Source organism: Empidonax traillii, unplaced genomic scaffold, assembly GCF_003031625.1.
Source record: "Empidonax traillii isolate 1590-97213 ecotype Southwest subspecies unplaced genomic scaffold, ASM303162v1 scaffold25:size3598162, whole genome shotgun sequence".
Lineage (NCBI taxonomy): Eukaryota > Metazoa > Chordata > Aves > Passeriformes > Tyrannidae > Empidonax > Empidonax traillii.
Window position 1 is genome coordinate 2,939,766 of NW_020955218.1, and position 26,389 is coordinate 2,966,154.

The 26,389-nt window shown below is 38.8% G+C and overlaps 1 protein-coding gene across 12 annotated transcripts in view; it reads right to left on the bottom strand.

The window, feature by feature from the left end:
• Positions 1-26,389, bottom strand: part of ERC1 (ELKS/RAB6-interacting/CAST family member 1) — a 301,902-nt gene that overhangs the window by 40,578 nt on the left and 234,935 nt on the right. For all 12 annotated transcript variants that reach the window (XM_027905936.1, XM_027905963.1, XM_027905952.1 and 9 more), the window contains one exon: positions 17,260-17,404. In XM_027905936.1, the coding sequence (XP_027761737.1) occupies positions 17,260-17,404 (145 nt within the window). The remainder of the gene's footprint in view (positions 1-17,259; positions 17,405-26,389) is intronic.

Sequence of the window (26,389 nt, forward strand, 5' to 3'; positions counted from 1 at the left end):
GGTCCAGAGAAGAGCAACGAGGCTGGTAAAGGGACTTGAGCACAAGTCCTATGAGGAGAGGCTGAGGGAGCTGGGCTTGTTTAGTCTGGAGAAGAGAAGGCTTAGAGGTGACCTCATCACTCTCTTCAACTACCTGAAGGGAGGTTATAGCCAGGTGGGGGTTGGTCTCTTCTCCCAGGCAACCAACAGTAGGACAAGAGGACATGGGCTCAAGCTCTGCCAGGGGAGGTTTAGGTTAGATGTTAGGAAGAAATTCTTTACAGAGAGGGTAATCAGGTATTGGAATGGCCTACCCAGAGAGGTGGTGGATTCAGCATCCCTGGAGGTTTTTAAGCAGAGATTGGATGTGGCCCTTAGTGCCATGATATAGTAATTGGAGTTGGATCAGGGGTTGGACTCGATGATCTTGGAGGTCTTTTCCAACCCAATCTATTCTATGATTCTATGATTATTCTGGCAAGTTTTTGAAACTAAGTTTTATTCATAGGGATCACACAATTCTGTATCTCTGGACAAGCTTTCAAATAAACAGCAGATATCAGCTCATAGGCTGTGCATTCTCTCTATTAATCCAGTCTGCTTCATACTTTCATTGCAGTAGTTTGCAGCAAATTGGTTGCTCCACCATGAAACACAGCACAAACCATGACATCAGTGACTACTTTCTCATTTTCTGTAGACTGTTTGCGCGAGGTAATTTCTGGTTTTGCTAACCAGTCTAAACAAGCTTTATTAATCCTTTAATGTAGAGTTTTAGAAGCCCCACATTAAGTAAATATTAATATAATGACTGTACTTGTGACAACTGGGTATGTAGTGCAGGCAGCGTGTCAGCAAGTTAAAGGAGTCATCCCATTTCAATCTGAGTTGAATGTTTCACTGGGAGCACACACATGCAGAAGTAAGAGTTTAGAAACATTTTTACAACTAATAACATAGAAATATAATGAAGAAACTCGGGTGATTTTTCTTTCTAAGTGTGTGCCAAATTCAGTATCTCTGAAAACTATATAATTGCAAAGACTTTCAGATAGTTCTTTTCCATTTGTCAAAAACCTGCAGCGAGCCATAATCCTTGCAAATGTCAAACCAGCTCCCTGCAGGAATCTGGCTGTCAGAAATGCAGATAGAATAATTCCTCCTTGCCTGTTATTAGAATATGGTGCCCTGTATAACTACCTTGAATATATCTATACCTACCTTGAGCACCGGGACCCTGAAAGATTGTTTCAAGTATTTTACTCTATGCCCCCCTCCCATTCCTGATATTTAATAATCTGGGAGACATTTTTCAAATTTGTAAAGAGATGGTATACATGCTGAGTTGTCACTTTTGTTTGTAAGCCTTAAAAGACACATGGTTAGTTAGGTTTGGCCTTCATTTTGGCTATGTTTAAGATCAGCAACAGAGATTTCTCTCTTAGCAGCAAACCAGCACAACGTTCAACTGCAGAGAAATGAAAACCACTCCTGTTACCAGAGTTCTGTGCATCCTGGAGCCTGTGTTTTTGTGAGCCCAACAAAGAACATGTGCAGCTGCTGGGGTTTGTCAAAGCCTGAAGGACTTAACAGATCCTACCTGAGATACTGGCTCCTGCACTGGCTGTTGGCAATGTTACAACAGCATTACATTATCAAGTGAAAGACTTTATCAGCTCAGCTAATTTCTGTGTTTAAACACTTCATTTTTCTGTTCATCTCCCCACAAGCGATAACTACCAAGAAACTGCATTCTGGAGAATTCATATTCAAAAAACCTTTGAACTAAACAAAAGGAGGCAGATTATCTAGATATGGCATTCTCTCTGAGACTTGACATATGCAGAAATATGTGGATGGGATTAAAAAATAAACTTTGAACGGAAATTTTCCCTGTACTGAAATGTGTCTCTTGGAACTTAGTTCCTTAGGAGATGAACAAATTACTATGGAATTGCCCAGTGACAAAGTTTATTTGAAATCTATTGCTCTGATTCCTCTACAAAGAAAACCAGTGACAGAAAAAAATTAAATAATCCAAATCAGGTCAGTGTTTGGGACTCCTTTTTGTGTTACACCATATGAACATTTTAGCATATGCTCCTTTAGCTCTCTTTTGCTCTCTTTAGAGATACCTCAAGCTGTGTTTAAGACTGACTGATCAGTAGTAATAGAACTGCCTTTCTCAATTACTTGTTTCACAAGAGCTGGAATCTGCCCAGTCACAGGTTTCAAAGGAAACTAAAAAAAAAAAAACAAAAACAAAAACAAAACAAAACCAAAAATCTCCTCTCAGGGTTAACTACTCAGGAGCAAACTAAGTACGTTAGTTCTTTGGCATCTTTCCACTGCATGTAAGGGTCTTAGGCACAAATTTACTTTTTGCTGTATCTCAAAGATATCTGAGCAAGGGCTGGAGTCTGAGAAAATTCACCACCATACTTTAAATACCTGATTTATACTGAATGGATGGCCTATGCGTCAAAAGGCCCCTTTCAGGCAGGATTAACAGGACAAATGGTAACCCAAGACACCAAGCCTCAAAGAATCCTGGATCCCTCACACATCAGACAACCCAAGAAATTATTTACTGAAATTGGTCTGAAGGCACAACAGCAAACAAAATGAGCTGTTGTTTTCATTCTTAAGACAGAATTAGAGAACAGGTTATATTCACATTCCACTATTGAGTATATAAAACCTCTTTAATCTAGGTTTAAAGTAAGCAGGTAAGTATTTTTCTGTGTTATGAGCCTGCCCTAGGGTGCAGTTTGATAGGGAAAGTCTTGGTTCCATACCATGACAGAGCAGAGCCTGACTGCAGAAAAGAATAAGAACAGTATCCTTTACTGCCACATGCCCTGAAAACAGAAAAGACTCATTTATTTAAATTAGTTTAACAACAATTAGCTTTTTTTGCTAAATTATGCTGCTACATCCACTCTCAGTCTATTGTGCCGTCTTAGCTACTTCTTTAATCAGTGAAGAACTTGATTTCTTTTGCAGACAGCATGGCTACCCTTGAAGAGCATATGAGTCCACTTTATTATCCATTTTATCCCGGCTAATGAAATCTGCGTGCTTTGGATTTGTATTCTCCATCTTCCAACCATGGCCTTCAACCCCATAATAATCTCTTTCTCCAGCCTGCCTCCCCCATGGCGTCTCCAGGCAAGAGTCAGCTGGGACCAGTGTGAAAGTATGCATGTTCTGAGTGGCCAGCCATATGTGTAAGCTACAGCCAAACAAAATATAGCACGGCTCAATTCTTCTTGCCTTTCCCTGTGTGGGAGCTGTACTTGGGGCTTTTTTCGCCTCTACCCAGCTGTGGATGTTAATTAAGTTCCTGTAAAATACACAATCTTTGAGACTTCTTTCCCTCTGTCAAATTTAGTTGAAAATGGTCAATAAATTGAAAAGTTACTGGATGGGAACTACAGCTCAGCTAAGCAGATGGATAGTGTTGTCATTTAAACTCTTCTTTGGAGGAGTCCAAACTAGCATGTTTTGTTTGAGTTTCTAAGAATTTGGATGTAGATTCCCAATATATCCTTGCATTAAATGTTGCACAGAAGTGGAATTTTCTGATACTGTGGTACATGTCTTTCTTTAAGATTCTGGGAGGCTGAACTGCTACAAATTCTCAAGTGAACAGGAGCAAGCCTCTCATGTTTACTTCATGGGTCTGCTGAACGTTTAATGTATACAGTTTACTGTCTCTTTAACCTACTTTAATACATACCACCAAAGACAACTTACTTGGAGAAAAAAGTGAAATGCTACTTCTATAATAATGCAAAAGGAAATGCCAGTCTTTGTCACGGCCCTCATTACCCAAAAAACTGATTGCACTTCCCTCTTTCTCATTTTTCCCTTCTCATGGTGCGTCTGTGGACCCAAGCTAAAAACTTCATCTTAGATTTTACCAAATGATAGAAAAGCAAAGACAAAAAAGCAGCGAGGAAAAAATAAGCTGAAATGTACTTTAGAGCATAAACTCTTCCTGAAAAGTTGACAGGTTGGTGACACGTGTTCTATAAAGCAAAATGTTAAAGATATTTCAGGTTATGCTGTGGTTGGAAACACATTCCAATATATTAATGATTCTGTGATTACATTAAACTTGCACAACTGAAGCACCAACACCAAGTACTACAGATAAGGTTAGTCTTAAAAAATCTATAAAAATCCTTGAAGGCAAAGCCCTTAAACTACCAACGCCATATCCTAAAGGACAGGCAAATATTTCTATCAAAAACAGAACAACCTTTGTTTGACATTTTGCTGGGACTCCTGCTTTGTAATGACTCTTTACTTGAAATTTCTCCTTTCCTTTTCACTTCAGCTTCACTCCACACTCTGCTCATCTTATCCTCAACCACCATACTCTGTCCCCCTTTCCTTTGTTATTCTATTTGGTTCTCCCTTCCAAAATAAATCCACTTGCATTTGCTTCACAAAGCTGCCTGTATAACACAATCACCTCAGTCACTCTACCTTTATCTCAGTCTTTCTCCTAGTCTGAAACAAGAAAGTTTCTCAGTCTAGTGATACCTACGAAAACCCTTTGGCAAAAATCTCACTTAGGAATTTACATACAAGATGCATCCTGCTGTTAAATCTTTAAACCTAGTCATGATTCCCTGGTTCAACAAAATCACTTGTAGGCCATCTGCTCATGTGTATCTACATGCACCTTTCCTAGCTGACGTGATTTGGAAGTTTTCCAATCTTTGTCTGCCGTGACTGTGTCTTTACAATAAATATAGTAAAATCATTCCTTTATCCAGCAATTTTTATTTTTGGAAGGTAAATACCAGCTCTTTTATTGTTACATATTTTTATTGTTACATGACTCACCACTTCAACTGCATCTGCCTGCAGCTTCAAGAAGTTGGTAATAGCAAAACCCCCTCCCCTCCATACATGCTGTTCTTGGCAAAAAAAGCAGTTATGTACAGATACAAATTCCTAGATGCTAAAGTGATGTGAGCTGCACAGTATCATCTCAACAGACTGTCTGTAACTACCCAGAACCCAGCCCTGGGTGTATACACGAATGTGTCTGTGTCTACATGATATAAACAGTGTTGATAGTAACTGTTTAAAAAAACATACAATGAAACCTCAAGACTATTTATGTTTGATCTGAAAATAATTTTAAAAGCTGCTGCATATAAAAGAAAAAGAAATCCAGTATTATTCTTTTTTTGCCTTTCTTTCATCTTTGAATCTAGGCAAAATCCTGCATGGTAACTGCTGGAGGGAAGAGTTGAAAGGGCATTTCCTTTGACAACCAACAGAGCTTTGCTACCCCAAACTAAATTAAAGAATTTTTTCTGTATGGCCAATTACTAGGGTTGACATCCACCTAGAAGAGCCTTGCCTCATAATATCCATACAAACACACAGACATTACATTCCTGTCTGTCCACACCATCTGTGCGTGTGGTCTGCAGACACAGGATTCCTGTCCATCCTCACTGTCCCTGTGTTTGGTCCACAGAGGCAGGATTCCTACCCAAGCACACAGCAGCACATGTGCAGTACAGAGCTGGACAGATGATTCTTATCCATTCTCCCTGCTCTTGCATGCAGCATACAAGCGAGGAGGACCACAATGAAACAATGCTATTTTTTCTTGTTCTTCCAGCGGAGGTTGATTTTTTCCTACTAAATCTGCATCAAAGCTTAGTATCTAAGCTTGAAAGACTGAAAACCATTTAGTTTTTCTACTGTATTAATTCCAAAATTATTCTTACTAAAGAAAGAAATTCTTGTCCTTTCTACAAAATTCATGGCACACAATGTGTAGAGATGTGCCAGCTTGGCCAGATGAATTTCTCTAAGGTGTTTGCATTCCAGATAGTATTCCCATCTTTGCCTTTTCTATTCCTAATCTGTTGTTTTTCTGTGACTTACATTAGATGATGACATTACATACGAACAGGGGCCCACTCAACGGGCACCATAAAGCACACTGTAAAGCTTAGAAAAAAGTCTAAAAAAATTCCATCTGTGCTACAGAACCACTAAAATTTTTGTGAAGAAGACACTTGAAAGATGCACAAAATGAAGATCCGTATGTATAAATAAACATATTTCCCCATAGGAAAAAAAAAAAAAAAAGAGAAAAAAACTAAAATGAGAAGATACAGTCCTTATTACTTCCACAGAGCAAGCTTCCAAGTTTTAAACAACTTATGTATGTGTGTGTTCTTAAGGATCACTATATTGCTTTTATTATTTTTTCAACACCACTAATGTCAGCAGTTGGCAGAAGTTTGGGTTGCTAGCTGTAATAAAGGAGGTAAAGCCAAGATTACATCTTCTAGTGTTTAGGAGATGGAGGGTACACTGGCTTGGTATCAGAAATTATGGTTATAATTCATGTTAAGATGAAAAAAGTGAGAAGAGTAATTTTTTAAACTACTTAAAGGATTAAGAGTGGTACAGCAGTGAAAGTGAATGTTAAAAAAAGTTAAACTACCCCCTTCCCCAATAAAAATCCAGTGCAAAAACAAGAGATATCTAGGTTGTTCAGACCCTGAGAAGAACTTGTCTGGAGTTAGCTGTGACTAGGTTCTGTGACTGTAAAGTTGTACTCAAACAAAGAGAACAAAACCTCTAATAAAATGGCCACCCCTTAACCAAGGCTGTATTCAACATGAAAGACCTTCCCCCCAGGCACCAGTACTGTGATCAGAGTTTTAACACATATTTGGAGCCTAAAGCTTTACAGAAGTTGAAAGACTAACATTTACCTACAGTACTGACAACCTAAAATTGTGCAACATGTTGTTGTAAAGGTAAATGACTTGTATTTATAATTGAGGGTACCTGATCAGGAAATTGATCTTATATCGCCATGATAAACGTTTGGTTATGCCAAATAAAATCATACAGCAATCTTTTGACAGCTGAGCTTGAGACTTACTTTGTCTTCATGCACAACCTTGTACTAATCCCTGAAAGGACACGCAGCAACCATTCCTTTATTTTGTGTTCAAAGCAGGTCTGTTCAGAGACAGTTGAACACAACTGCCTGAAAGATGATCTGCCAAAATCATTAACTCGTACTTGACAGCATCATCTCCAGACTCTCATTCAAGGGAGAGGTTGGAAGCAGAATCTCCATCAGTATCAGCTTTCTCATCTTGTAACTTTCGGAGCTGGCAGCTCTTTCCAGACTCCTCACAGCTTCCCAAGTCAGCAGCCAGCAGAAAAATCTCCATCCCCTCCCTGCATTCACAAATGTCAAGTGGCAAAACCATGACCTCCAGGGAAAAACTGCACAGTTTTTTCTGGTTGTGAATATTTTTTCATCTTAGAAAAGGGTTATAGAAAACAGCACGTACTTATTAAGGAGTAAAATGCATCATTTGTTCAGCACCAAAACATGAATAATCATTTTTCTAAGACTTGGATTCTTCAGAACATAACACCGTGATTTTAACAGAACTGAGTGAGGGGAATCTGCAGCCACCAGCACCCATCCATTTGCAGAAGCTAATGCAAGTAACTGATGCTTAATTTCATAAATCTATGTCTCCTTTTGACAAACCCGCTATACTGCCCTAGCAATTTCCACAACTTGGTATGTAAATTAGGGAAGGGTTATTATCAAGAAACTAGTCCTAATTGACAGCATATATCTTAGATTTCCAACTCCAAGATGAAACTTCCATTTTCTCCTGCAATACATATTCATTACCCTGAGATTTGGTGTACTGGACTAGGCTGAGACTGTTTCAAATAGGGAAATGATTTTCAGAATGTAAGGAGCTTAATACAGTGGATAAAAAAAATATCTGCAGACTGAGAGGTATTTCAGTATTCAAAAATACCTGAGATTACTGTTCATCAACAGTTCACTGTTTATTGAAGCTGAAGTTCATTCCATCCAATTGAGACTTAATTTTTTCCATTATCAATTTTTAAGATGGTGGGGATTAAAATTCTCTTTTGTAGACTATGCATTTTTCTCTTCTCGAGCAAAAAAAGCACTGATTTATTATGTTACTCCCAAAATAACACAGTAAAATCAAAAATATGCAATATATTCTATCTTGTAGATCATTAATTTTCATTACATACTTCTATTCTTTCCATCATTCCCCCTTCAAGTAAAGAACACATCACTAACACATTAAGTCATACAACTGTTAATCTGTAATCTACTTGAAACCTTCTACATATTTAGTTTATGAACCCAATCAGTCACCTCATATCTCTGACTTCACCTTCTCCTTTACACATTTTTGGAACACACCTTGAATCATCTATCACCTCACCAGTTACAGACCTTACACAAAATAAAACCAATACTAAGGCTGGTGAAATATCTTTCAGCTTTCTGCCACTACCTTCTACTGACTAGTGAATTGCTTTTTATATAAGATAGTTGATGACATCACAGGTTCATAAACCTTTTCATCTAAAGACAAGTAACCACAAATAAAGTCCTACTTACAGAACTTAGCATGGAACTGTTCAGTGTGTTTTGTGTTCCTTGGGCAATAATACCAATAAACGTAGGAAGAGATAAGCATATTGCACCAAGTTAGCACATTTTGAATGAAGATGAGGTAAAGGGACATGTGTCTCCTAGACAACTGTCAGTGTGTCAGGTAAAACAGCCCAAATGAACAGGAATAATTTAGTATAGAAAAACCTGCATCCAATCAATGAAATACCAGTAAGGATAGTTACACACCCATCTTGGAAAATCACAGTATTTTTGCTGAGCTCAAACCAGTAATTCAAAACCTTCCTGTATCTGAAATTTTGGTGTGAAATTGCTCCTTCTTCCCAAAAAAATATGTTCATGGGTTTATCTCATCAAGATTTTTTACATGTTTACATGTTTAAGTGGAGTCCTCCCTGTCACCAACACTTCAGAGTTCCCTGAACAATGGGTCTAAATGACAAGATTGAAGTGTAATCATAAAATCACTCTATTTTCCGGTCATCCTTCAGACATCATCAATTCAAATACTGAGAGAGTGATGACAAACCAACCCAGCCACGAGGACCAATGGTCAGAGAGTCTCAAATATTTTACCCCTGAGGCACATCCTGACACTGGACAACAACCAGGGAGCAGTCATGTATGGGTCCTTCCCAACTACCCCACAAACCACAGAAGTTAAGCAAAAGAAGATGCACCCATAATTGTATTCCTTGAGTGACCAACTATTTTGGCAATCTTGAGCTCTTTCTGACCACTCTTTCTGAGCTTTTGGATCTATCTTGTGACTCATGAGCTAACACAGAGACTGTCAGAAACTGAGGGAGGGTAACTGTTCTCAACATGAACTTTGTAGCAAAGAAGAAATAGAATTAATTACATAGAAAATCTGTTGGATGTATGCATTGTAAAGACCTGCTCTAATATATTCTCTTTATTTAACTGAAAAACACTGTGTATCAGATCAGTGTTTTGTGTCACCATAACTACAGTAAACCACTGTAGTATGGTATATCATCATCACCATCAATCAACAGCTGTGATGTGAAATGACAGTGACTATTTTTACATAGCACTAATGTCCAGAAATACAACTCATAGACAAAGGAATGATTATTTTTCAGATCTGAAATTAGATATCCTAGTGCAGTCTTCTGAAGAAACCCAAGCTTACTTAGTATTCTTAACTCTTTAATACTGCTGAAAAGCCTGGTTCTCCCAGTGCAGTTTAACAATCTTATCTGATATCCATCTCCATCAAGTTGGTCGCTTACAAAAATGGGATATAGAGTCTCTCAGCTGCTAACCTAGACTTGTCCAGCAATCCTGATTTTCTAATCAGAGACAATGTTGCCTACATGACTTACTATAGGAGTTCATAAGCCTTGAATGAGAGCTACTGTGTATGTGGCCCTAGATGCTGTTGACAACTATCCAATCAATTTAATTCATGCAAACTTCTAGGCAATTAAATAGCAGTAAAACTAGAACATGAAAATCTTAATATATTCAATAAATGGATGAATATTTCTAATAGAATGAAACAGGTTTTTGAAACAAACTTGGATTTGAGGACAAACTTGGGATTAGTCCATAGCAACAGCAAGGGGCTCATGTGAACATACATTATTATTTAGTCATACCAGAGGCAAAGGCTAAAGGTAAAAGGAGGAGGGAGAGGGGAATGGGAGTATAAGTAATACCACAGAAAGGTGAAATGCTGCCCCCAAAAAGACTGCTGACGCTGCACTGAGTGCTGTTACCGTGCTAATAGGTGATAAAAAATGATGGGAAAAAAGTCTGGAACACATGGCGGGGAGAAGGTGCTTTCTTTTAATCTGCAAGGACTTTTTGTGCTGTGCTTCAGGAAGGGCTGCTCAAGGGCATGACAAAGCCTAGCTTTCTGTGCCTGCTCAGCTGTTGTCAGAGTGCTGGGGTCTGCTCCTGGCAGAAACCTCCCCCTTGACAGAAACAATTACTGAGGAGCAAAGCCTGGCAAAACAAGCAACGCTGTGATTGATAATCTGGGTGGATTACAGGCCTTCGACAAAAGCCACGATGCTTAACTTTGACAGCTGGCAATGCTTGATGAGAGCCAATTAGTGGATATATATTCACTTCAGCCAGAAGTTTCTTCTGTTTCTAGTCCAACAGCTTCCTGAATATGAAGTGTACAGAGTGATTTCCTCCACTTCGGCCTGCTCACATATATGCCAGCTACACTGTTAGTACAACTAAGAATATACTATAAAACCTATATATTTGGGCACCTCTGTATGTTAAAGCCAGTAACTGAAAAGCTGCAATTGACCCTCCAGATAGTCGTGGTACAAGAACCTGGAAAAAGATGACTTTACACTGACTCTACAGACCATGCAGTATACAAATGAGGCTGTGAGTGCACTCTTTATTTAACAAACCTCTATAAGTGATAATAGTTCTCAAAATGTTTCACTGCTCCTTGAAAAGTTTCTGGTAAAGTGCATTAATTGCTTCACCTGGCATCCAGAGAATACCAGAATCCACAGCCTTCTGTGCCTTCTGTTCTGCCCAACACAAGCAGAAATCTCTGACATGATCCCTTAGAACTCATCTGCCTGTTCTTTACTTTCTTATCACACAGGTTTTCCTTCTCCACTTTTGCATCTATTTGCACTCTTGCTAGTGCAAATATGTGGGTACTGTGGTGAAGAGATCAATAAACAAAGATGGGTCCAAGTGTCCTGAATCTTATCACTCATTTAAAATATTAACTTTTCTTTCTCATCTATAAAAAACCCCAACACCACCACCCTCAGAAAACTTATATAAATCTTCCTAAACTTGCTAAGTTCCCTTCTGGTTTGAGAGAAACCTCTACTCTTTGAATTTCAGAGGGGACTGTCACACTGCTGGGACTTCTAAGAGAACAACAGTAGTTCTGTCACAGAAGAAACAGCACCACATTTAGCAATTACCTGCAGTGATTGTATCCATGTCATCTGAAGAAGAAATTTGCTTGCTAACAGGGTGATCAGGCATGGTTTCAAATCAGGGCAGCTAAGGCAAAGCAAAGAGCTAACTGCATGCCTCTCAAAATCTGTATTATTTCATCAAGTAGGGTGGTAATAAAACCTGCCAGCAGTGTGGTCATGCTGATACAGCTCCATGGCAGTAAGAGGAAAATGCTTGCCTGTCAGTCTCCTTTGACCTGTTTTACATTCTCTTATTATAAACAGAAACGACTCCAACCAGTGGAACTTCACGTTGGAAAAGTTCACAGCAGAGGAGTGTCAGGTGTCAGAGTGCAGGGTTTCCAGGGAAGCAAGTAACAGTGAAAAAATAGCATTTTTGGAGGGAGAAGCTATTCTGGAATCTAAAATTCTTTCCTTTTTCCCATGATCCCATGAACTACATTTACTTGGAAAACCAGTCTTTGCAGTACCTTGGCCTCATAAAGAAAGTCAGTCAAAGTCTTATAGGGAAGAGGCACAAAGTAGCAAAGGGAAAGCAGCTTTGGGACTTGCATGGCTAGATGAAATATATATTAAATATTGTATAAATACTAACTATTATTACTACTAGCCATCGCCAAATAGGTCTTCTGCATTTGTGGGAATGGTAAATAACAACCTCTCAAATTCATGCTGGCCCACAGAGGAAGGAACATATAGAGCACATAGAAGTAGAAGGGAACGACAGGTATTAAAGATTCCTCTGAAAGACGAGCAAGCTGACTACATAACCCACACTTCCAATAGCAGGAGATTTCTATGTCCCCTCAGTAAAAGAGAAAGGAACTCTTTTCACTAAGTCTAGTTTAAGCAAACAGCAAGTGTGTCTATGGCAAGAACAGGAAAGTCTTTTTTTTCCATAACACATAGAAAAAACTAGCAATGATCTTAAATTGCACTATGTAACATTACAGATTACATATAATGATAAAGACAGACAAGTAATAGAAAAGGCTTTCCAAGACTGAAGGTCTCCTTCACTTACAGTCTTTAAGAACAGTGTACAGGTGTAACTGGATAAATCAAGTGGGTTCCACAGAGCTCACTACTATTCAGTATTTTTCACTAACAGTTTGCATGATAGAAGGAAATATATGTTTACGGAATACGTGGAGAAAGCTTAAGTTGATTGGTTCTGTGAGTATGCTAAAGTATAGGATGAAAACTCAACATGTTCTTAAAAGACTGAGGAACTGATCTGAACATAACTTTTATTTATGAAAAGGCAGCATAATTAAAATGTATCCAGTATAAAACTAACCTGAAGTCACACCACTTAAAATGAAAATTTTCATATCCTGTCATCAATAACACTGAGCCAAGCTAGTTCCTGGTAACTTTTGCTATTATAAAAGAATCCAGAATAATTATGAAATATTATATAATAATACAAATGAACATGGTGATTTACAAACAATTAATTTGAATAATGCTCCATTCTCTCAAAAAACAGACAGTAATACTGTTCAGAGTGTCCTAAAAATTTTAACACCACTACTTTGCGTTTACGGCATGGCAATGCCTAGAGATGCCGGTCAAGTCAGGCCCCCACTGTGCTAGACATTACACAAATACAGAAAATGACAGCCTTTGCTACAGACAGCTCCTAGTAGAAAACCCCAAGCATTTAAGGCTCAAAGCCCACAGACAGGAAAACCTCAGTCCATTCAGATGTGCCTTCCCTTTACCACTCAAAGCCAAAGAGCAGTGCTTTGCTCCGCTGCAATAAAAATATCCTGATCCTTAAAAACTTCACCTGACAAAGGGAGGAATAAATGGCAAACAGGCTACTTCCTAACAGATGAGCGGTGGATGTGCTGCCACAAAGCAGGCCAGGGCTCCTTGGGCCCCTGTGGATTCCAGTGTGACACACGTGGCGAGGGCTCCTCCATGGCGCACAACGCGAGCGCGCGGGCTGGCACTCGCCGCACTACATCTGGACCTGGTTACACAACCTCCAGCTCTGCTCTCTTGCATCAGCCCCGGCCCCCTCTGGCGAAGCAGCCTCCCAGCCACTGCTTCTCCACGAACTACCCACAGAGACAAAGTACCCTGGGAGGAAGTAAATTGGGACCACATTAGCTGGTGACCCTCACCCTGCAATCGGCCTGCCTTTCCAGTGATAGAGGAAATCCCTCACACAAACTGACAACCAATATGAAACAGGCAGTTCCATTTACTGGGAAGCCTGCTCAATGCTGAGTGCCTCATTAGGAAATGGTCTCTATATTGAGGCACATTCTTGCAATTCAGAGCCTAGAAACTCTAAATTAAAACAACATTGATGCCATATCCTCTTTCCAAACTGCCTCTCTTCATCCAAACTTTAATGCACATACTTAGAGAAATTAAAGAACCAAAACGTCTTTGGCAGGACTCCTTCCCTCTCTTTTGCAGCAGCGCCCTTGCTCTGTGAGTGACCAGGAACGTGACAGTGTTGGGAAAGGAGAAAGGAGAGTTACAGTGAGGAACACCAGCAATGTTCTCCAGGATCTGTACAACCTTTCCTTGATGAAATCTATGTGTCTTTGCCAATATTTTGAATTTTTAAATAAAAATCACCTGAAATTATCAGAAAAAGTTTTTGTTTTGTGAGAGTGTTGTATCTTTCTACACCCTAAGAAAGGTCAGTTAACAGCAAGTAAGTCAATAGTGACCAGCACAAGCAATGAAAAGGCATAATCCAAATCCTATCCTACACACTTGGATCCACTCACTATTGCAGCATAGTCAGAAAATTGCTTTCCTAAAGCACTATCTCTGTCAGAAGCTCTTTCCAGCTCTTTCCAGTTCGCAGTGAGATTCAGCAATCAGACCTGTGGTACCACAGCATACATAACTCTTCCCACAAACCACCCCCTTCCGATATTGCTCAGCATTTCTATTTGCATCCTACATACGTGGAAACTGGAATCTTTTAGTCAACTGTGTCTGCCCGCCAACTGAAAGAGCTGCTTTCCCACCACAAAGTCTAAGCATTTCCTAGTAATGGGATGGATGGAAACACCAAATACTTATCAAGGAGCTCAACAGCTCTGAACCAGAAAATAGCGAGGTCAGGCCCACAGCTCTGAATCTGAATGGTTGAATAAACCTTTTGGGTTCCAGAACTGCTTTTCAAAGTCTTCCAGAATAGCTTGATTAGTGGCATCACTTGCCTTTCTTGAACAGCTCTGTTCAACATGTGCAAGTCTGAAAGATTTTGTCATTCACAATTTCTACTTTAAATTTAAGAATTGCAGCTGAACTTTTAGGAAGTTCCTGAAATGTGATACGACAAACACAGATGGACCCTCATTCTCAAGATGCAGAAAAGGGTCTGTGTAGAGAAAGCTTAAACTGATGAAGTAGCATAGTTGTTTTGGTGGAAAATATGAGGCTGGTGACCTGTAAAAACTGAAGAGGACTGCAAGGGCCAAGTACACAGAATATTTGCAAAGCACCTAGAAAAATGAGATTCCCCTTGACTACATCAGTAATGAGGATACTGTAAAATCTCATCACCTTTTCTTCTGACCCATCTCCTACTTCTGGAACTGTCAAAGTGTGATTTGAATTTATGCAGAACAGTATATACCAAAACTACTGGAACTGGAAAAAATAAATGGGATTTCAGATTCCCTGCAACTTACAGAGGTGGTGACTATTACTGTCCTATTAGAAGCAACTTTGAGGAGTTTTTCCTTCAATGTATTGAAAGCTGTACACAAAAAAGGATAAAAGATGACACATCCTTAAAATAGGAATTTTAAGGATTCTAGGATCGAATTTAGGAAGCATGTGTCAAATCCCTATTCGGTCACATAAATGTTTCTCCAGTATTTTTAAAATACAGTTTAGATTGTTTACATGTAAACGTGTATCCTGCCTTGGGAATTGTGGATATATTGGAGAATACCTGCGATTTGATACTTACACTACAAATATAGCTTTTATTTATACTAGTTATAGCACAGATCTGTTAAGGAGATTACTTTCTCCTTTCTTCCTTTTTTTTTTTCTTTCTTTAAAAGATTACAGTCTTGGACAATCTTAAATAATTCCAAGTCTTTACAGCTGATGGTAGTTTTGGAAACAGAAACTTAAAGGAATTTGGATAGTCCAGTGAATTTTTTGAAAAAGGACAATTGCTTCAACATCAGATCAGAATTGGTCTCACTTCATATCAAGAACAATCTCAAGTCAATCTCCTTTGCAATTTTAGTTAATTTGGGAAATTAGGTATCCCACATCTATACAGAAAAGCACTTAGAATGGGCATCCTTATGGAAAATGGCCACATCTTTTTAGGAACAGCTACTGTAAGACTGTCCAGCACTGAAAGATAATTATATGAACCACAATATGTTTAAAAAATCATTTAACTGAAACCTAAGTCATTACAGATAAGCACAATCTTAATACACTAACTATACACAAATTTTCAGCAGGAAAAACCTCACCACAAAGTACTAAAGATTATTCCATCTACCCAAAAAGCATAATCGGAAGGAAACTGGGAAAAGCAAGGGGCATGAAAGCACTTGAATTTAAACTTAGATCAACAAGAACTAAGAATAAAGTTTTAACTTCTCTTTGAATGAGTGGTAACATATATTAAGGCTGCTATAGCAACAGACAATTACATGAAGAAAACAAGTACTTCATATTTCTGTGAGCACTTATGAATCCTGTTTTAGTAGACGATCACCTGGCTGACGAGCAAACATAATTACAACTCTTGCTCAAAAGTAAATAATACAAGACTGTAAGCCACACTTCTTACTTGTTCTGAAGCTGGTATAAAAAATCCCAGAACTACTGTTCTTAAATTAAACTGTAAATAATTGTTATCCTAAACAACATGGCCAATAACCTACTTGTGTTTCCTAAGGAAGAAGCAGAGAAATCTCTTATCACAAAGCAGACCTGTTTTTGTCTTACATTCTTTGGCAGCAGCAGAAATCATCTGGTTGACAGATGAAATGTTGCACATAAAATTTCATGAAGATGGAAATGGTGGCACTGAAGAAGTTGATATTGGATTGGCAGCAGCATATGTGCTATTACTAGGAATGTGGTAAGGGAATAACTCAGAAAAACCCACCAGAAGTGCTGAAGTGAAAAATCTACACAGATCTTTTCAGTTCCTAAATCTCCTATTGCAGGGGACGCCTGTTGCTTCCTCTGTGTTTTACTGGTAATATATTTTTCAAATTGCATTCAATACTGAAATATGGTATTAAATTCTTGAATAGAAACATACTTTTTCTAATTGTTATGCCAACAGAAAAATATCTAGGAAATGGGAGAGGCCAGAAATAGGAAAGGACAAGCACGAGATCCCCAAAAGTCTACTCCAGGAGCTGGCATTCTCATATGGTGCTCCTGTCACAGGTTAGAAATCACGCTAGAGACTGTGTGGTTTAACACCTTCATATCTAAGCTCTACAGCAAGGAGAATCTTCTTCCATATATGCTTCTTCCCCAACAAGGCAAATACAAACCACTAAGAGAAGGATCATTACTTTTCCCTGAATCTGTGATTATTTGTGCCTGTAGAGGATAATAACCAATGTCCTCTTCATTCACAGTTTCCTATACATTCTATCCCACATTTCCTACTCGGGGACAGAAAAAACTTTCCTCGCTGCTGAGTCTTCTTCTTTCTCTACTGTGTTTCACAGACTTCGTAACCTGCAGCTAGTTCAAAATTGTTATTTATGCACTTTCTATCCCAACACAAAACAGGGTTATAAATTATTAGTTCCATAAATCAAGATGATAATCCCATACCAGATTATCGACCGGTTTCTTTCCCAGCCCTCGTCTACCCACCTGTTGCTTGAGCTGTTGCACAAGACGGTCTTTCTCTCGTTTCAGTGCAGCCACTTCATCTTGGGTCTTCTTCTTAGAGGATGAAAGCTCTAGCAGAGCAATATTGGCATCTTTTTCACTAATGGCAGCAAGAAGGGCTTCTTGTCTGAAAAAAACCAACAACAAAACCAAACAAACGACATTATTATCCCGCAAAATGGAGAGGAAGCCTTTACAAAGTGTTGAACTGTGATGCTGTACCGGTGAGCAACTCTGAAAAGCAGTAGTAAATACACTTGTCACAGTTATATGTCCCTTGGTGGAACAGGAAGTCAAGACCCACCCACCTCCCCCTAAACGACTGTGCTGATAGCAAACAGTTGCTTATAGGATAAGAAAAATATATAGAAATATGTTTTTATTCTGCACTCAGCTTCTCAGTTTTTAATAACTAACATTTATTATTATTTTGGCAGAACATTTTTATTCTCTGTAATGTTCTAAGCATTTCCAGAGCAGACTATGAGAATACACCCGCGAACACTGGACAAATCGTGACTTCTGTGGTAAATTACATTAGGTTAGACTGTCAATTCATGCAGCTATTTTAGAAAGGTGTTACATGACAATTTTACTGAAATCTCTCAAACAATACAGTATATTCCCAGAAGGAAATGGTGACAGAGACATTTTTGCGCTACATAACATATGTGGAAATAGATGCCTTCAAGGATGCTTGAACTATTCTTTGACTTTTCTTGTGAATAACCAATAAATAAGAACATTCTGTAGCAAGATCTTGAGCCCCAAGCACTATAATAACTAACTCTGGAAAACCAACCTTGTCACGTTCTTTCAAAAGAGAAAGAAAACTCTTACAAATAGAATTCAGAAATATTTTATAGATCCTGGGAAGAAAGGAGACAGAGATAATTACCCTGATCATAAACCAACAGTTCTTACATGAACTCAGAGGATTGCTCTGTGTTAGGGAAAACAACTATTTATATCCTTTGACCTTAACTCTTACCCTAGTTAGTGCAGATAAATCAGGATGTGCAGCAGGACATGAAAGAAAACTTCAGCCTTATTGCCCAATAGGGTAGGGGTGGCTTGTCCTACCTCTCATCACCTTGCAAAGAAGGAATAAAATGAAGTCCTAACCATTTGAGGTGGTGGTGGTGGTGGTGTGACAGATGACATCATGCAGAAGTGATGATGAAAAATAAATTGAATACTACAGATTTCCTACCTATCTTTCACCTAAAAATGTAGCTGAAAATGCAGTTAAATTATCAAAAAAATCAAATTCCCAAATAATAAAAAATTTTATATGCTGTAGTTTATAAATAAAAGCATGTTAATATTGATAATCTCAGAGAAAGATTTTAAAAAAAATGGAATGTGCTAAAACAATTCTGCTAATTGTGTCAATAGCAACTATTATACGAATAACATTGCCTTCACACTGAAGTCTTTTACTAAAGATGCAAGAAAAGCATTCTAATAGAATGGTATCAGGAAAGAACTACATGTGCCACCCTGCTTAAAGATCTGAGACAACAGCAGCCTCTGAGGAGCAGCTCAGGTCTACAGCCTTATAACCCAGTCTGGCAGCAACCAGCCCAGCACTTCTGCCCACAGTTATGTGACAAGCAGCTGTCTCCACAGCCCCAGAGCAGCAACCACAGGTCCTGAGGCTGTTGCTCTCTAGAGTTGCATGGGTTAGATAGCACATTTATTAAGCTCCTGTCATCTTCTACAGATGATACTACTACTGCTCTCACTTGAAAGGTGCGGAACTTTGCTGAGACATTCACCCACCAGTGATGATGACTGCTTTCAGATGAGCAAGAGCTGGGATGGAAGAAAAACTTCTGCTCACATATCGCCAGGTTTAGGCCAGAAGAGGGTGACCAGTGTAAGACCTGGCTTTCTTCTTATCCCAGTCTGTGACTGAGCTCTTAGAAATATTTATGTGAGCGAAACCTTAAGACCTCTATCACTGCACAGCAGAAGAAACTAGAGGATAAGAATAAAATTGCTAAGATGTAATCTCTCCTCCTCTCTTCAGTCACTTCAACCATAGCCTAGGTTTTGCTGCAGCAATCAATACAAAGAAGTTTATTATCAGGATTCCCAGTGAAGCCACTGTGTCAAAAACTGAGAAAGAATCATGTATTTCAAGAGGAAAAGGTGTGTTTCAACAGACAAAATTGTTCATAATCTGACAGCAGAATGGGCTTACACAATGGACTTTCTGTAGGTAGAATTTCTCTCTGGGTTTACACAGGTGTTTCTTGTACATGCTAAGAGAGTTAGTTTGCTTTAAATGAATTACCAGCATATTAAAAATCTCATAGATTCAGTTCGGAGAGTACTTGGATCCTGTCTAGATCATATCTGGAAAAACTAGCTCCTTAAATGATTCCTTGCCTTTTGAAACATAATACCACAAAGTTAAGTAAATTTCTTTAGATACTTGAGAATAATAGAAAGATATTCTAAATACATTAATGCTATGAAGAAATACAAATATTCCAGTGACTTAATGGAGGCAAAGAGTAGAAGAAAGGAAAAGGTGCACATCAGATTCCCAGTTGCAGTGTCAAGACTGTAGGTGTGGGAACGATGGTTAGTGGGTGTGCTATTATTGCCATTTTGTTTCTGTTGCTTTTGCTTTGTGGAAAAGTGTACAGTTTTGGATGTCTGCCTGAAACATGAAAAATACCAATAGAGTGAAGTGACAGAACATGATCCATGACCTCTGCTTTTTTCTAACTATCGGTATCCTGGGAAAGACAGGCTGGCTTGGAGCTCTGGTCATTTTCACTTGCTTTAGAGTAATCTGTTTTGATTCTAAAGAAACACTTATTCTTTTAATAGTAAACCCACAATCCTTGCTGATGATTCAGGACCAGAGCCAAGAATATCTCGGTAACACTATCTCTATAGCCATTACTCTGGTATGGAAATTGGAGGTGCTCAAATAGCACATAAGGCATATACCTTCTGCAATCAAATCCTTTGTTGCCCATCTTTACTTCTTAAGTGAAAACCTCAAGGCCAGGAAAATGAGATAGGGATAACAGTCTACAACTCTTTTTTGTGCTGAAAAATTTTTGCCACCCTGCTTTAGAAAAGTGAGACAGGGTGCTGGTCAAGAAGTGGGGTGAGAGGTGCAAGGCTTTCTGATTGTTTTCTAGAACTGAAACAAGATGAAGTTTGAACAAAAGAAAGAGAAATGTGATGTGATAAAGGCATTTTAGCTCCATTTTTCAATTCTGCAAGCTCAAGGTATACTGTTTCATATGGGAGAAGTGCAAGTGTCGCTGTCAGCTCTGTCTGTAATGGCGTGCTATTGTTCTCAACAGAGGTTGGAGCTGCCAAAACAATTCTAAAAGACCTCAAAAGCAAATATCACCAAGCAAAAGACAAGGTTTGTGACTGAAGAGCACTACAAAAGTGACTTGTTTCTTTTCTTGAGAGCTCTTATCCCCAGGGAGACCAGAAGAACATGCTGTAAGACAGATGAGGTGGCAAGAAGGAGAAAATGGGCTGCTGTGTGAATGGTGCTCCTAGCATGTGAACAAACCTATCTATCAGCAGTGCTGCAGGCAGTCCTAGAGGCCCAGTCGGTGGTACAGGCTGAACTTCTTCAGTTCACAACACTGAGGGGGTCCTGAAATGTTCTAATAGGCAGGCAAAACACGTACTTGCTGCACAACCCAAGGTGGTTGATCTTTTATAATGCTGGCTAATGCCAGAGTCACTAAACAGACACAGCTCACTGAAGTTAGTTCAGGTATTTCAGGTGCTGGTAGTAGTTTAGCTGTGGCAACATCAACTCAGCAGAGGAAATCTGCCTGTTTCTCTCTCCATTTGGGCAGATTCTGGAGGCCGAACCGAGCTGTGCAGCAGCTCACAAGAGGTAAGTAGACTTTAAAACAGACTGAATATTACCAAAGGAAACCCGAAATGGAAACAGTGTCGAAAAATCTATTGAAAACAGGTTTGAGATTAACTCCAAATTACAAAAAAAGAGGAGGATTTTTTTTTTCCTTCTATTTAAGCTGAAGCCTTTCAGTGAAAGTGAATTATGATCAATACAGACTGGAGCTGTAGTAAGACCAGTAGGTTAAATTCTTAGGAGACAGTGGTAGATACAATTTGAAGATAATTATCAACATATTTGTTCTGCTTGCAGTCTTACAAAAATAATGCAAAGAAAGATGGATTTGTCTTTTTTAAATAGCTGGCTACAGAATAGTTAGATGTCAGTAGAGCTGCCTCTGGAGTACTTTGATCTCATATATGTTCTTACAGAGGCCCTAGAAAAAAAGATATGCACAGCACAGATGAGATTTCTTGTATGGCTTGGGTGAGGATAAATAAGTGATTTGGTAGTTTGAGTGACCAAGTATTCGAATGAACCCAGAAAATAAGAAACTACAGCTCATACAGATTCAGTTACCAACTCCCACTAGCACCAAAAGACCCCAATGTGCAGTGCGGTGAAAACCATAACACATCTCCTGGGAGTACTGCACACACCAGTCTTGTTTCATTCCTCTTTTTCCTCTTTGGTGAACCACCACATATTTCTGGAAATGGGGACACGAGACTTTCTAACTACTCAGTAACCCTCAGCACTGCAAGACTAATATCCTGCATAATAAGCTGTAGCAGGGTAAGTCCAATAAGTAGTAATAAAAAAGGTTCATCCACAACACTAAAAATGTTTTAACTACCAGAGTAGCCAAGTTTGTCCTCTGGCTTACAAATACTAATAGAATCAAGATGTTTTCAAATGGGTTTCTACAGCACTCAGTTTCAGGAGACTACACAATTCCTTCACAGCTCCTTCCTAGTGAAGGACAGGAATCTGCTTAGTAAAACACAACAGAAAGCAATTTTTTACTTTGCAGGACTGTTCTCAGGGTCATAACACTGGAATATTTATCAGCTGTAAAATTAGAAAGAATAACAGGGCTGCAAACAGTGCTGAATTAATGATGCCTCAAAACATCAAAACTATACATATTCATTAAAAGAATATGTTTACATTTGCCAGAGGGAACACAGGTTCCATGTAGAAACGTTATAAATACATTGTTCTATAACACTTTATTTTAAATTATGAGATTTCTTCCTATGTGGAATATTTCTGAAAGCATGTACAAGATAATATAAAAGCAGTATTGAGATCAGCAGCAGTTTTGATTTTAATGTCCCAGAGGAACTGGGATAATTCCATCAGGCCTAGTTGCATTGTAGGGATCAAATCTATTTTCCTTCTGATTCGCATTAAACTACAACATTTAGGAGTCCAACACACATCTGAAGAGCTCAGGTAGCTATAATCTCATGGCAATTCAATCAGTTCCTTCAACAGAGACTGCTGTTCTCCTGTGAGGGATGACTAACCTGCCAGCATTTTCAACCTGGCATATTAGGATGAACTGTAATTGTGGCTGTTGTGCCCTTAGTACACATGGAAATGTTGTCCTTTTTTATAAACTGTTGACTCACAGTAAGGGCATCAGTCACCGCAGAATGAAAGAACTGGTACTTGTTTCAGCTGTCTGATTTCTGCCCACTGCATTTACTCACAGCCTATAGAAAAGGCTGATAAAAGCTTTTAATCTTTTCTATCGCAGACATTTTTAAAAGTTACCCTGGTGAATCACCATTACAAAAAGAACTGTATTATTTGCAGATTAATTAAAAAACCCTCCCATGATGCGACAATAACATAAAGAACTAGAAGGCAAAGAGTTTCAGATGCAGTACTGCAGTATTATGGGATCTAGACAGACAGGTGGCAGCTTAGAACACAAAAGCATTAGGACACGGTATTTAGTAATTTCATGAGTTTGGAAGAATGAAAGTGTTTGGGTGGGTCACACTTAATAAACCCTAAAAAAGTAATTGATTAATAAAACACAACAAACTGCTGATCCAGTGGGACAGGTCCGCTGGCGCCAACATCATCCTTTTCATCATAAACTGTGTCTGCCACTACAGTGGTGGTTCCAAACTCAACCTTTTTTGCTGGTTATAGAACATCTTCAGAAAATTAAGAAACTCCAATTGCTCTGAACCATGTGGATAGTAGATTCCAGTTTCTATCACCCTGAGATCCCGGCAATTAACAGCCACCATCCTGTCAGTACCCTGCAGGGGGGAGACAGTCCTCACAGATTTCTGTGTATCATGATTTGGTTCTTAAGAGTAACCTTGAAAAATACTGGCAGTCAGACCAGTGAATGACATTTCATGATGCTAACAGACCACTACCTCACTTAATAAGCATGTTGCCAAATTCTGCACTGGCTGTAATTTCTGCAGTGTTTAAGATGTATCTCAAAGTAACCCAAAGTGAGCAGACTTTTATCCAAAAGAAACAGTAGCAACCCCTTGCTGCAAGAGAGCGGGGAAAAAAATGTAACTTGGCAATAGGTACTACCCGCCCTTTTAATTACAGCTGGGAATAATCAAACCTCAGGCTGCAAATTAATTTCCAAAATGCAGACTTAACCTTCAGTCAAAAGGGATAATACCACACTCCTTCCATTCCTGTACTTGAATCTGCACGTTTCCTTTGCCTGGCCTGGATGGCATATCAGAAGTCTTTCTCACTCCTGATCTATACTCTCACAGCTACCAAAAAAGAAATTGAAAATGCAAGCAAAACAAGTGAGATGAAAACCAGCGTTTTTTTGTCATCAGCAAATTGAAGCCTTCTGAATATACACCTTTATAATGTCATTGCATACATGTGACCACAACTGGAAGATGAGATAAAAAGACAAATACTCGGGGAATACAGCTGTGTAGTCACAAAAGTGATGCCCCTTTAATTTTCCATCGTATGAATGATGGGATAATAATCAACATTAATTTCAGACACAGGAAGCATTACCACCTGTACTATCCTTCCTTAAAAAAAAAAAAAAAAAAGCTAATAATATATTTTCCCTACACACATTTTCTCTAACACCCTAATTTTCTATGATCACAGAAGCATCACTCCTTACTAGGATCAATAACCAATGCCTTTCAAAGTCCTTTCCCTCAACATATTCGATAAAATCACAAGTAGTCCTATAAATATTTTATATTACCTTTCCCATCAATGTTTTACCCCTTCTTTTACTTAAGCTTTCCATTTTAATTTTACCACTTTGGCACCTGAGGTAAAAATTTGCAGTTCCTAGCCCAGCTCATGTCTCAGCTCTGAGCACTCAGAACTGTACTACAGTCCTAGATTGTGCATGCCAGCATATCCAGGAAAATAAAAATCTAAGACTTTCGCAGAGGAACTTTCAAACCCACTACTAATTTCCTGAACTATTTTTATTGATTAATTCCTTCAGTGAAAAAGTGGCTGCTGCATATTGCAGCTGCTAAACCGATAGTACAAGAGCCTTATCTACTTGTTCGTGAAGAGTGAAAGTTATCGAAGATGGCATATTTTAGAAGGAACTTTCAATCCTGGCTCCTGAAGTAAAGAGAGATCTGTCCCTATAAAGGGTAGCAACCTTCTAAGACAATTTTCCTTATTTTCCCAGCCCTCAGTGCAGAAGTTGGATGAGAGACAGAAGTACTTACAAGGCTCTCGAGTTCTGCAGAGCTGGCTTTTCTGAGAGGGGAGTCCTGAAACTGGAGTTCTTTCTTCATCTGCAGTTTAACAGCAGTACGAATACAGCACAAATTTAAGGCATGTTTTCCATCCAGGCAATACAGGCCACCAGAATACATCCACCAGATTTTGAAAAACAGTCTTGTAAGAAAGGCAGCTCTAATTTCTTTTCCTGGGACATGGTCAGGTACAGGTTGGGCTTTAGGTTAGCATGTGGTTTCACAATCGACTTAAGCTGACACAAGACAGGCTCTTGCTGAAAGAGATGGTTCTGCCCTCCCAATTTCAGGTTCCTGCCCCATTCCTGGTGTCAGCACCACTGGCTGTGTATCCCAGCAGCCTGGTGAGCCACTTAAAACCCAGCCCTGAATAAACATGAAGAACCCAAATCTGACCGCAGGTTCCTTATCCTGAGAGGAGCTGCAGTTCTTCATGATGCCGTGACAGTGTCAAACCCTTGGTTGCCACAGCCAGCAGTGCCAAAATGTAAGAATGGAAAGTGAATCATGGAATTCACATTGATTATAACATACAAACAACCACAATTACTAGAGGGAAAACAACTGTCTTTATGCCTTTGTGAATCAGACCCAGGTGAAAGACGGCAGAAAGAAATTTCGGTTATATCACGAAAATGATGACAGCAATAGTGCAGTCTTACTGTGGTTCCTGATCATGTGAAAAACTCAAGTCATGATTCATAACTTAGTTGTTCTATGAAAACTATCCAATATTTATACTCAAATCAAACTGACAGAGAATCTACCTCCCTCTAAATGACTATCATGACTTATTTTTGGTTAGAATAATTTATAGAATTTCTGCATCTGTCTCATTTCAATGCTTGACAGTCATTCTGACAGGTGATCATATCTGCCTTTCTTTATATTTTATCTATCTATCTGCCCAAGGCAAAGGCATTTATTTAATTCTGGGGCCATATTCACACTATTCTTATCCTCAGTGTATTGTGATTCCACTTCTTTTCCTGATCAGGGATTGTATCAATGGTTATAAAATGTTTATTATTTATTTTTATCTCTTTTGGATGCTCTAATTCTCACTTTATTCCTGTAATTTCTGCTTCCCAGAAATGTCTCTTTTTCTTGACCACTTTCTAAGGTTGCTTCTAATTCCCTTTTGGATGCAGATACACAGTTCTGTAACTCTTTCTTAAACTTTTCTCCCTTTGTTTTGGATGCAAAGTCCTTATAGTTTTGGACTTTTAATGTAAATAAATTCCCTGTTTCCTCTACATTTGAATCTGAGTCCTTCTGTTCAATTTACTTGCTACCTAACAGTCTCAGTTTTTCAGTGTTTTACTTTGAAACTGAAAACTTTACTTTATTAGCATAGTTTTAAATTTAAATATAAGTTTTCTCAATTTGTGGTCACTACAGCTGAAGTTGGTTTTGGTGATGACTTCTTCTCTGGTATCATCAACATTTATTACAGTCCTGAAGTCTTAAACCAACATTATCCTGTGGTGATCTAGTAATTATTAAC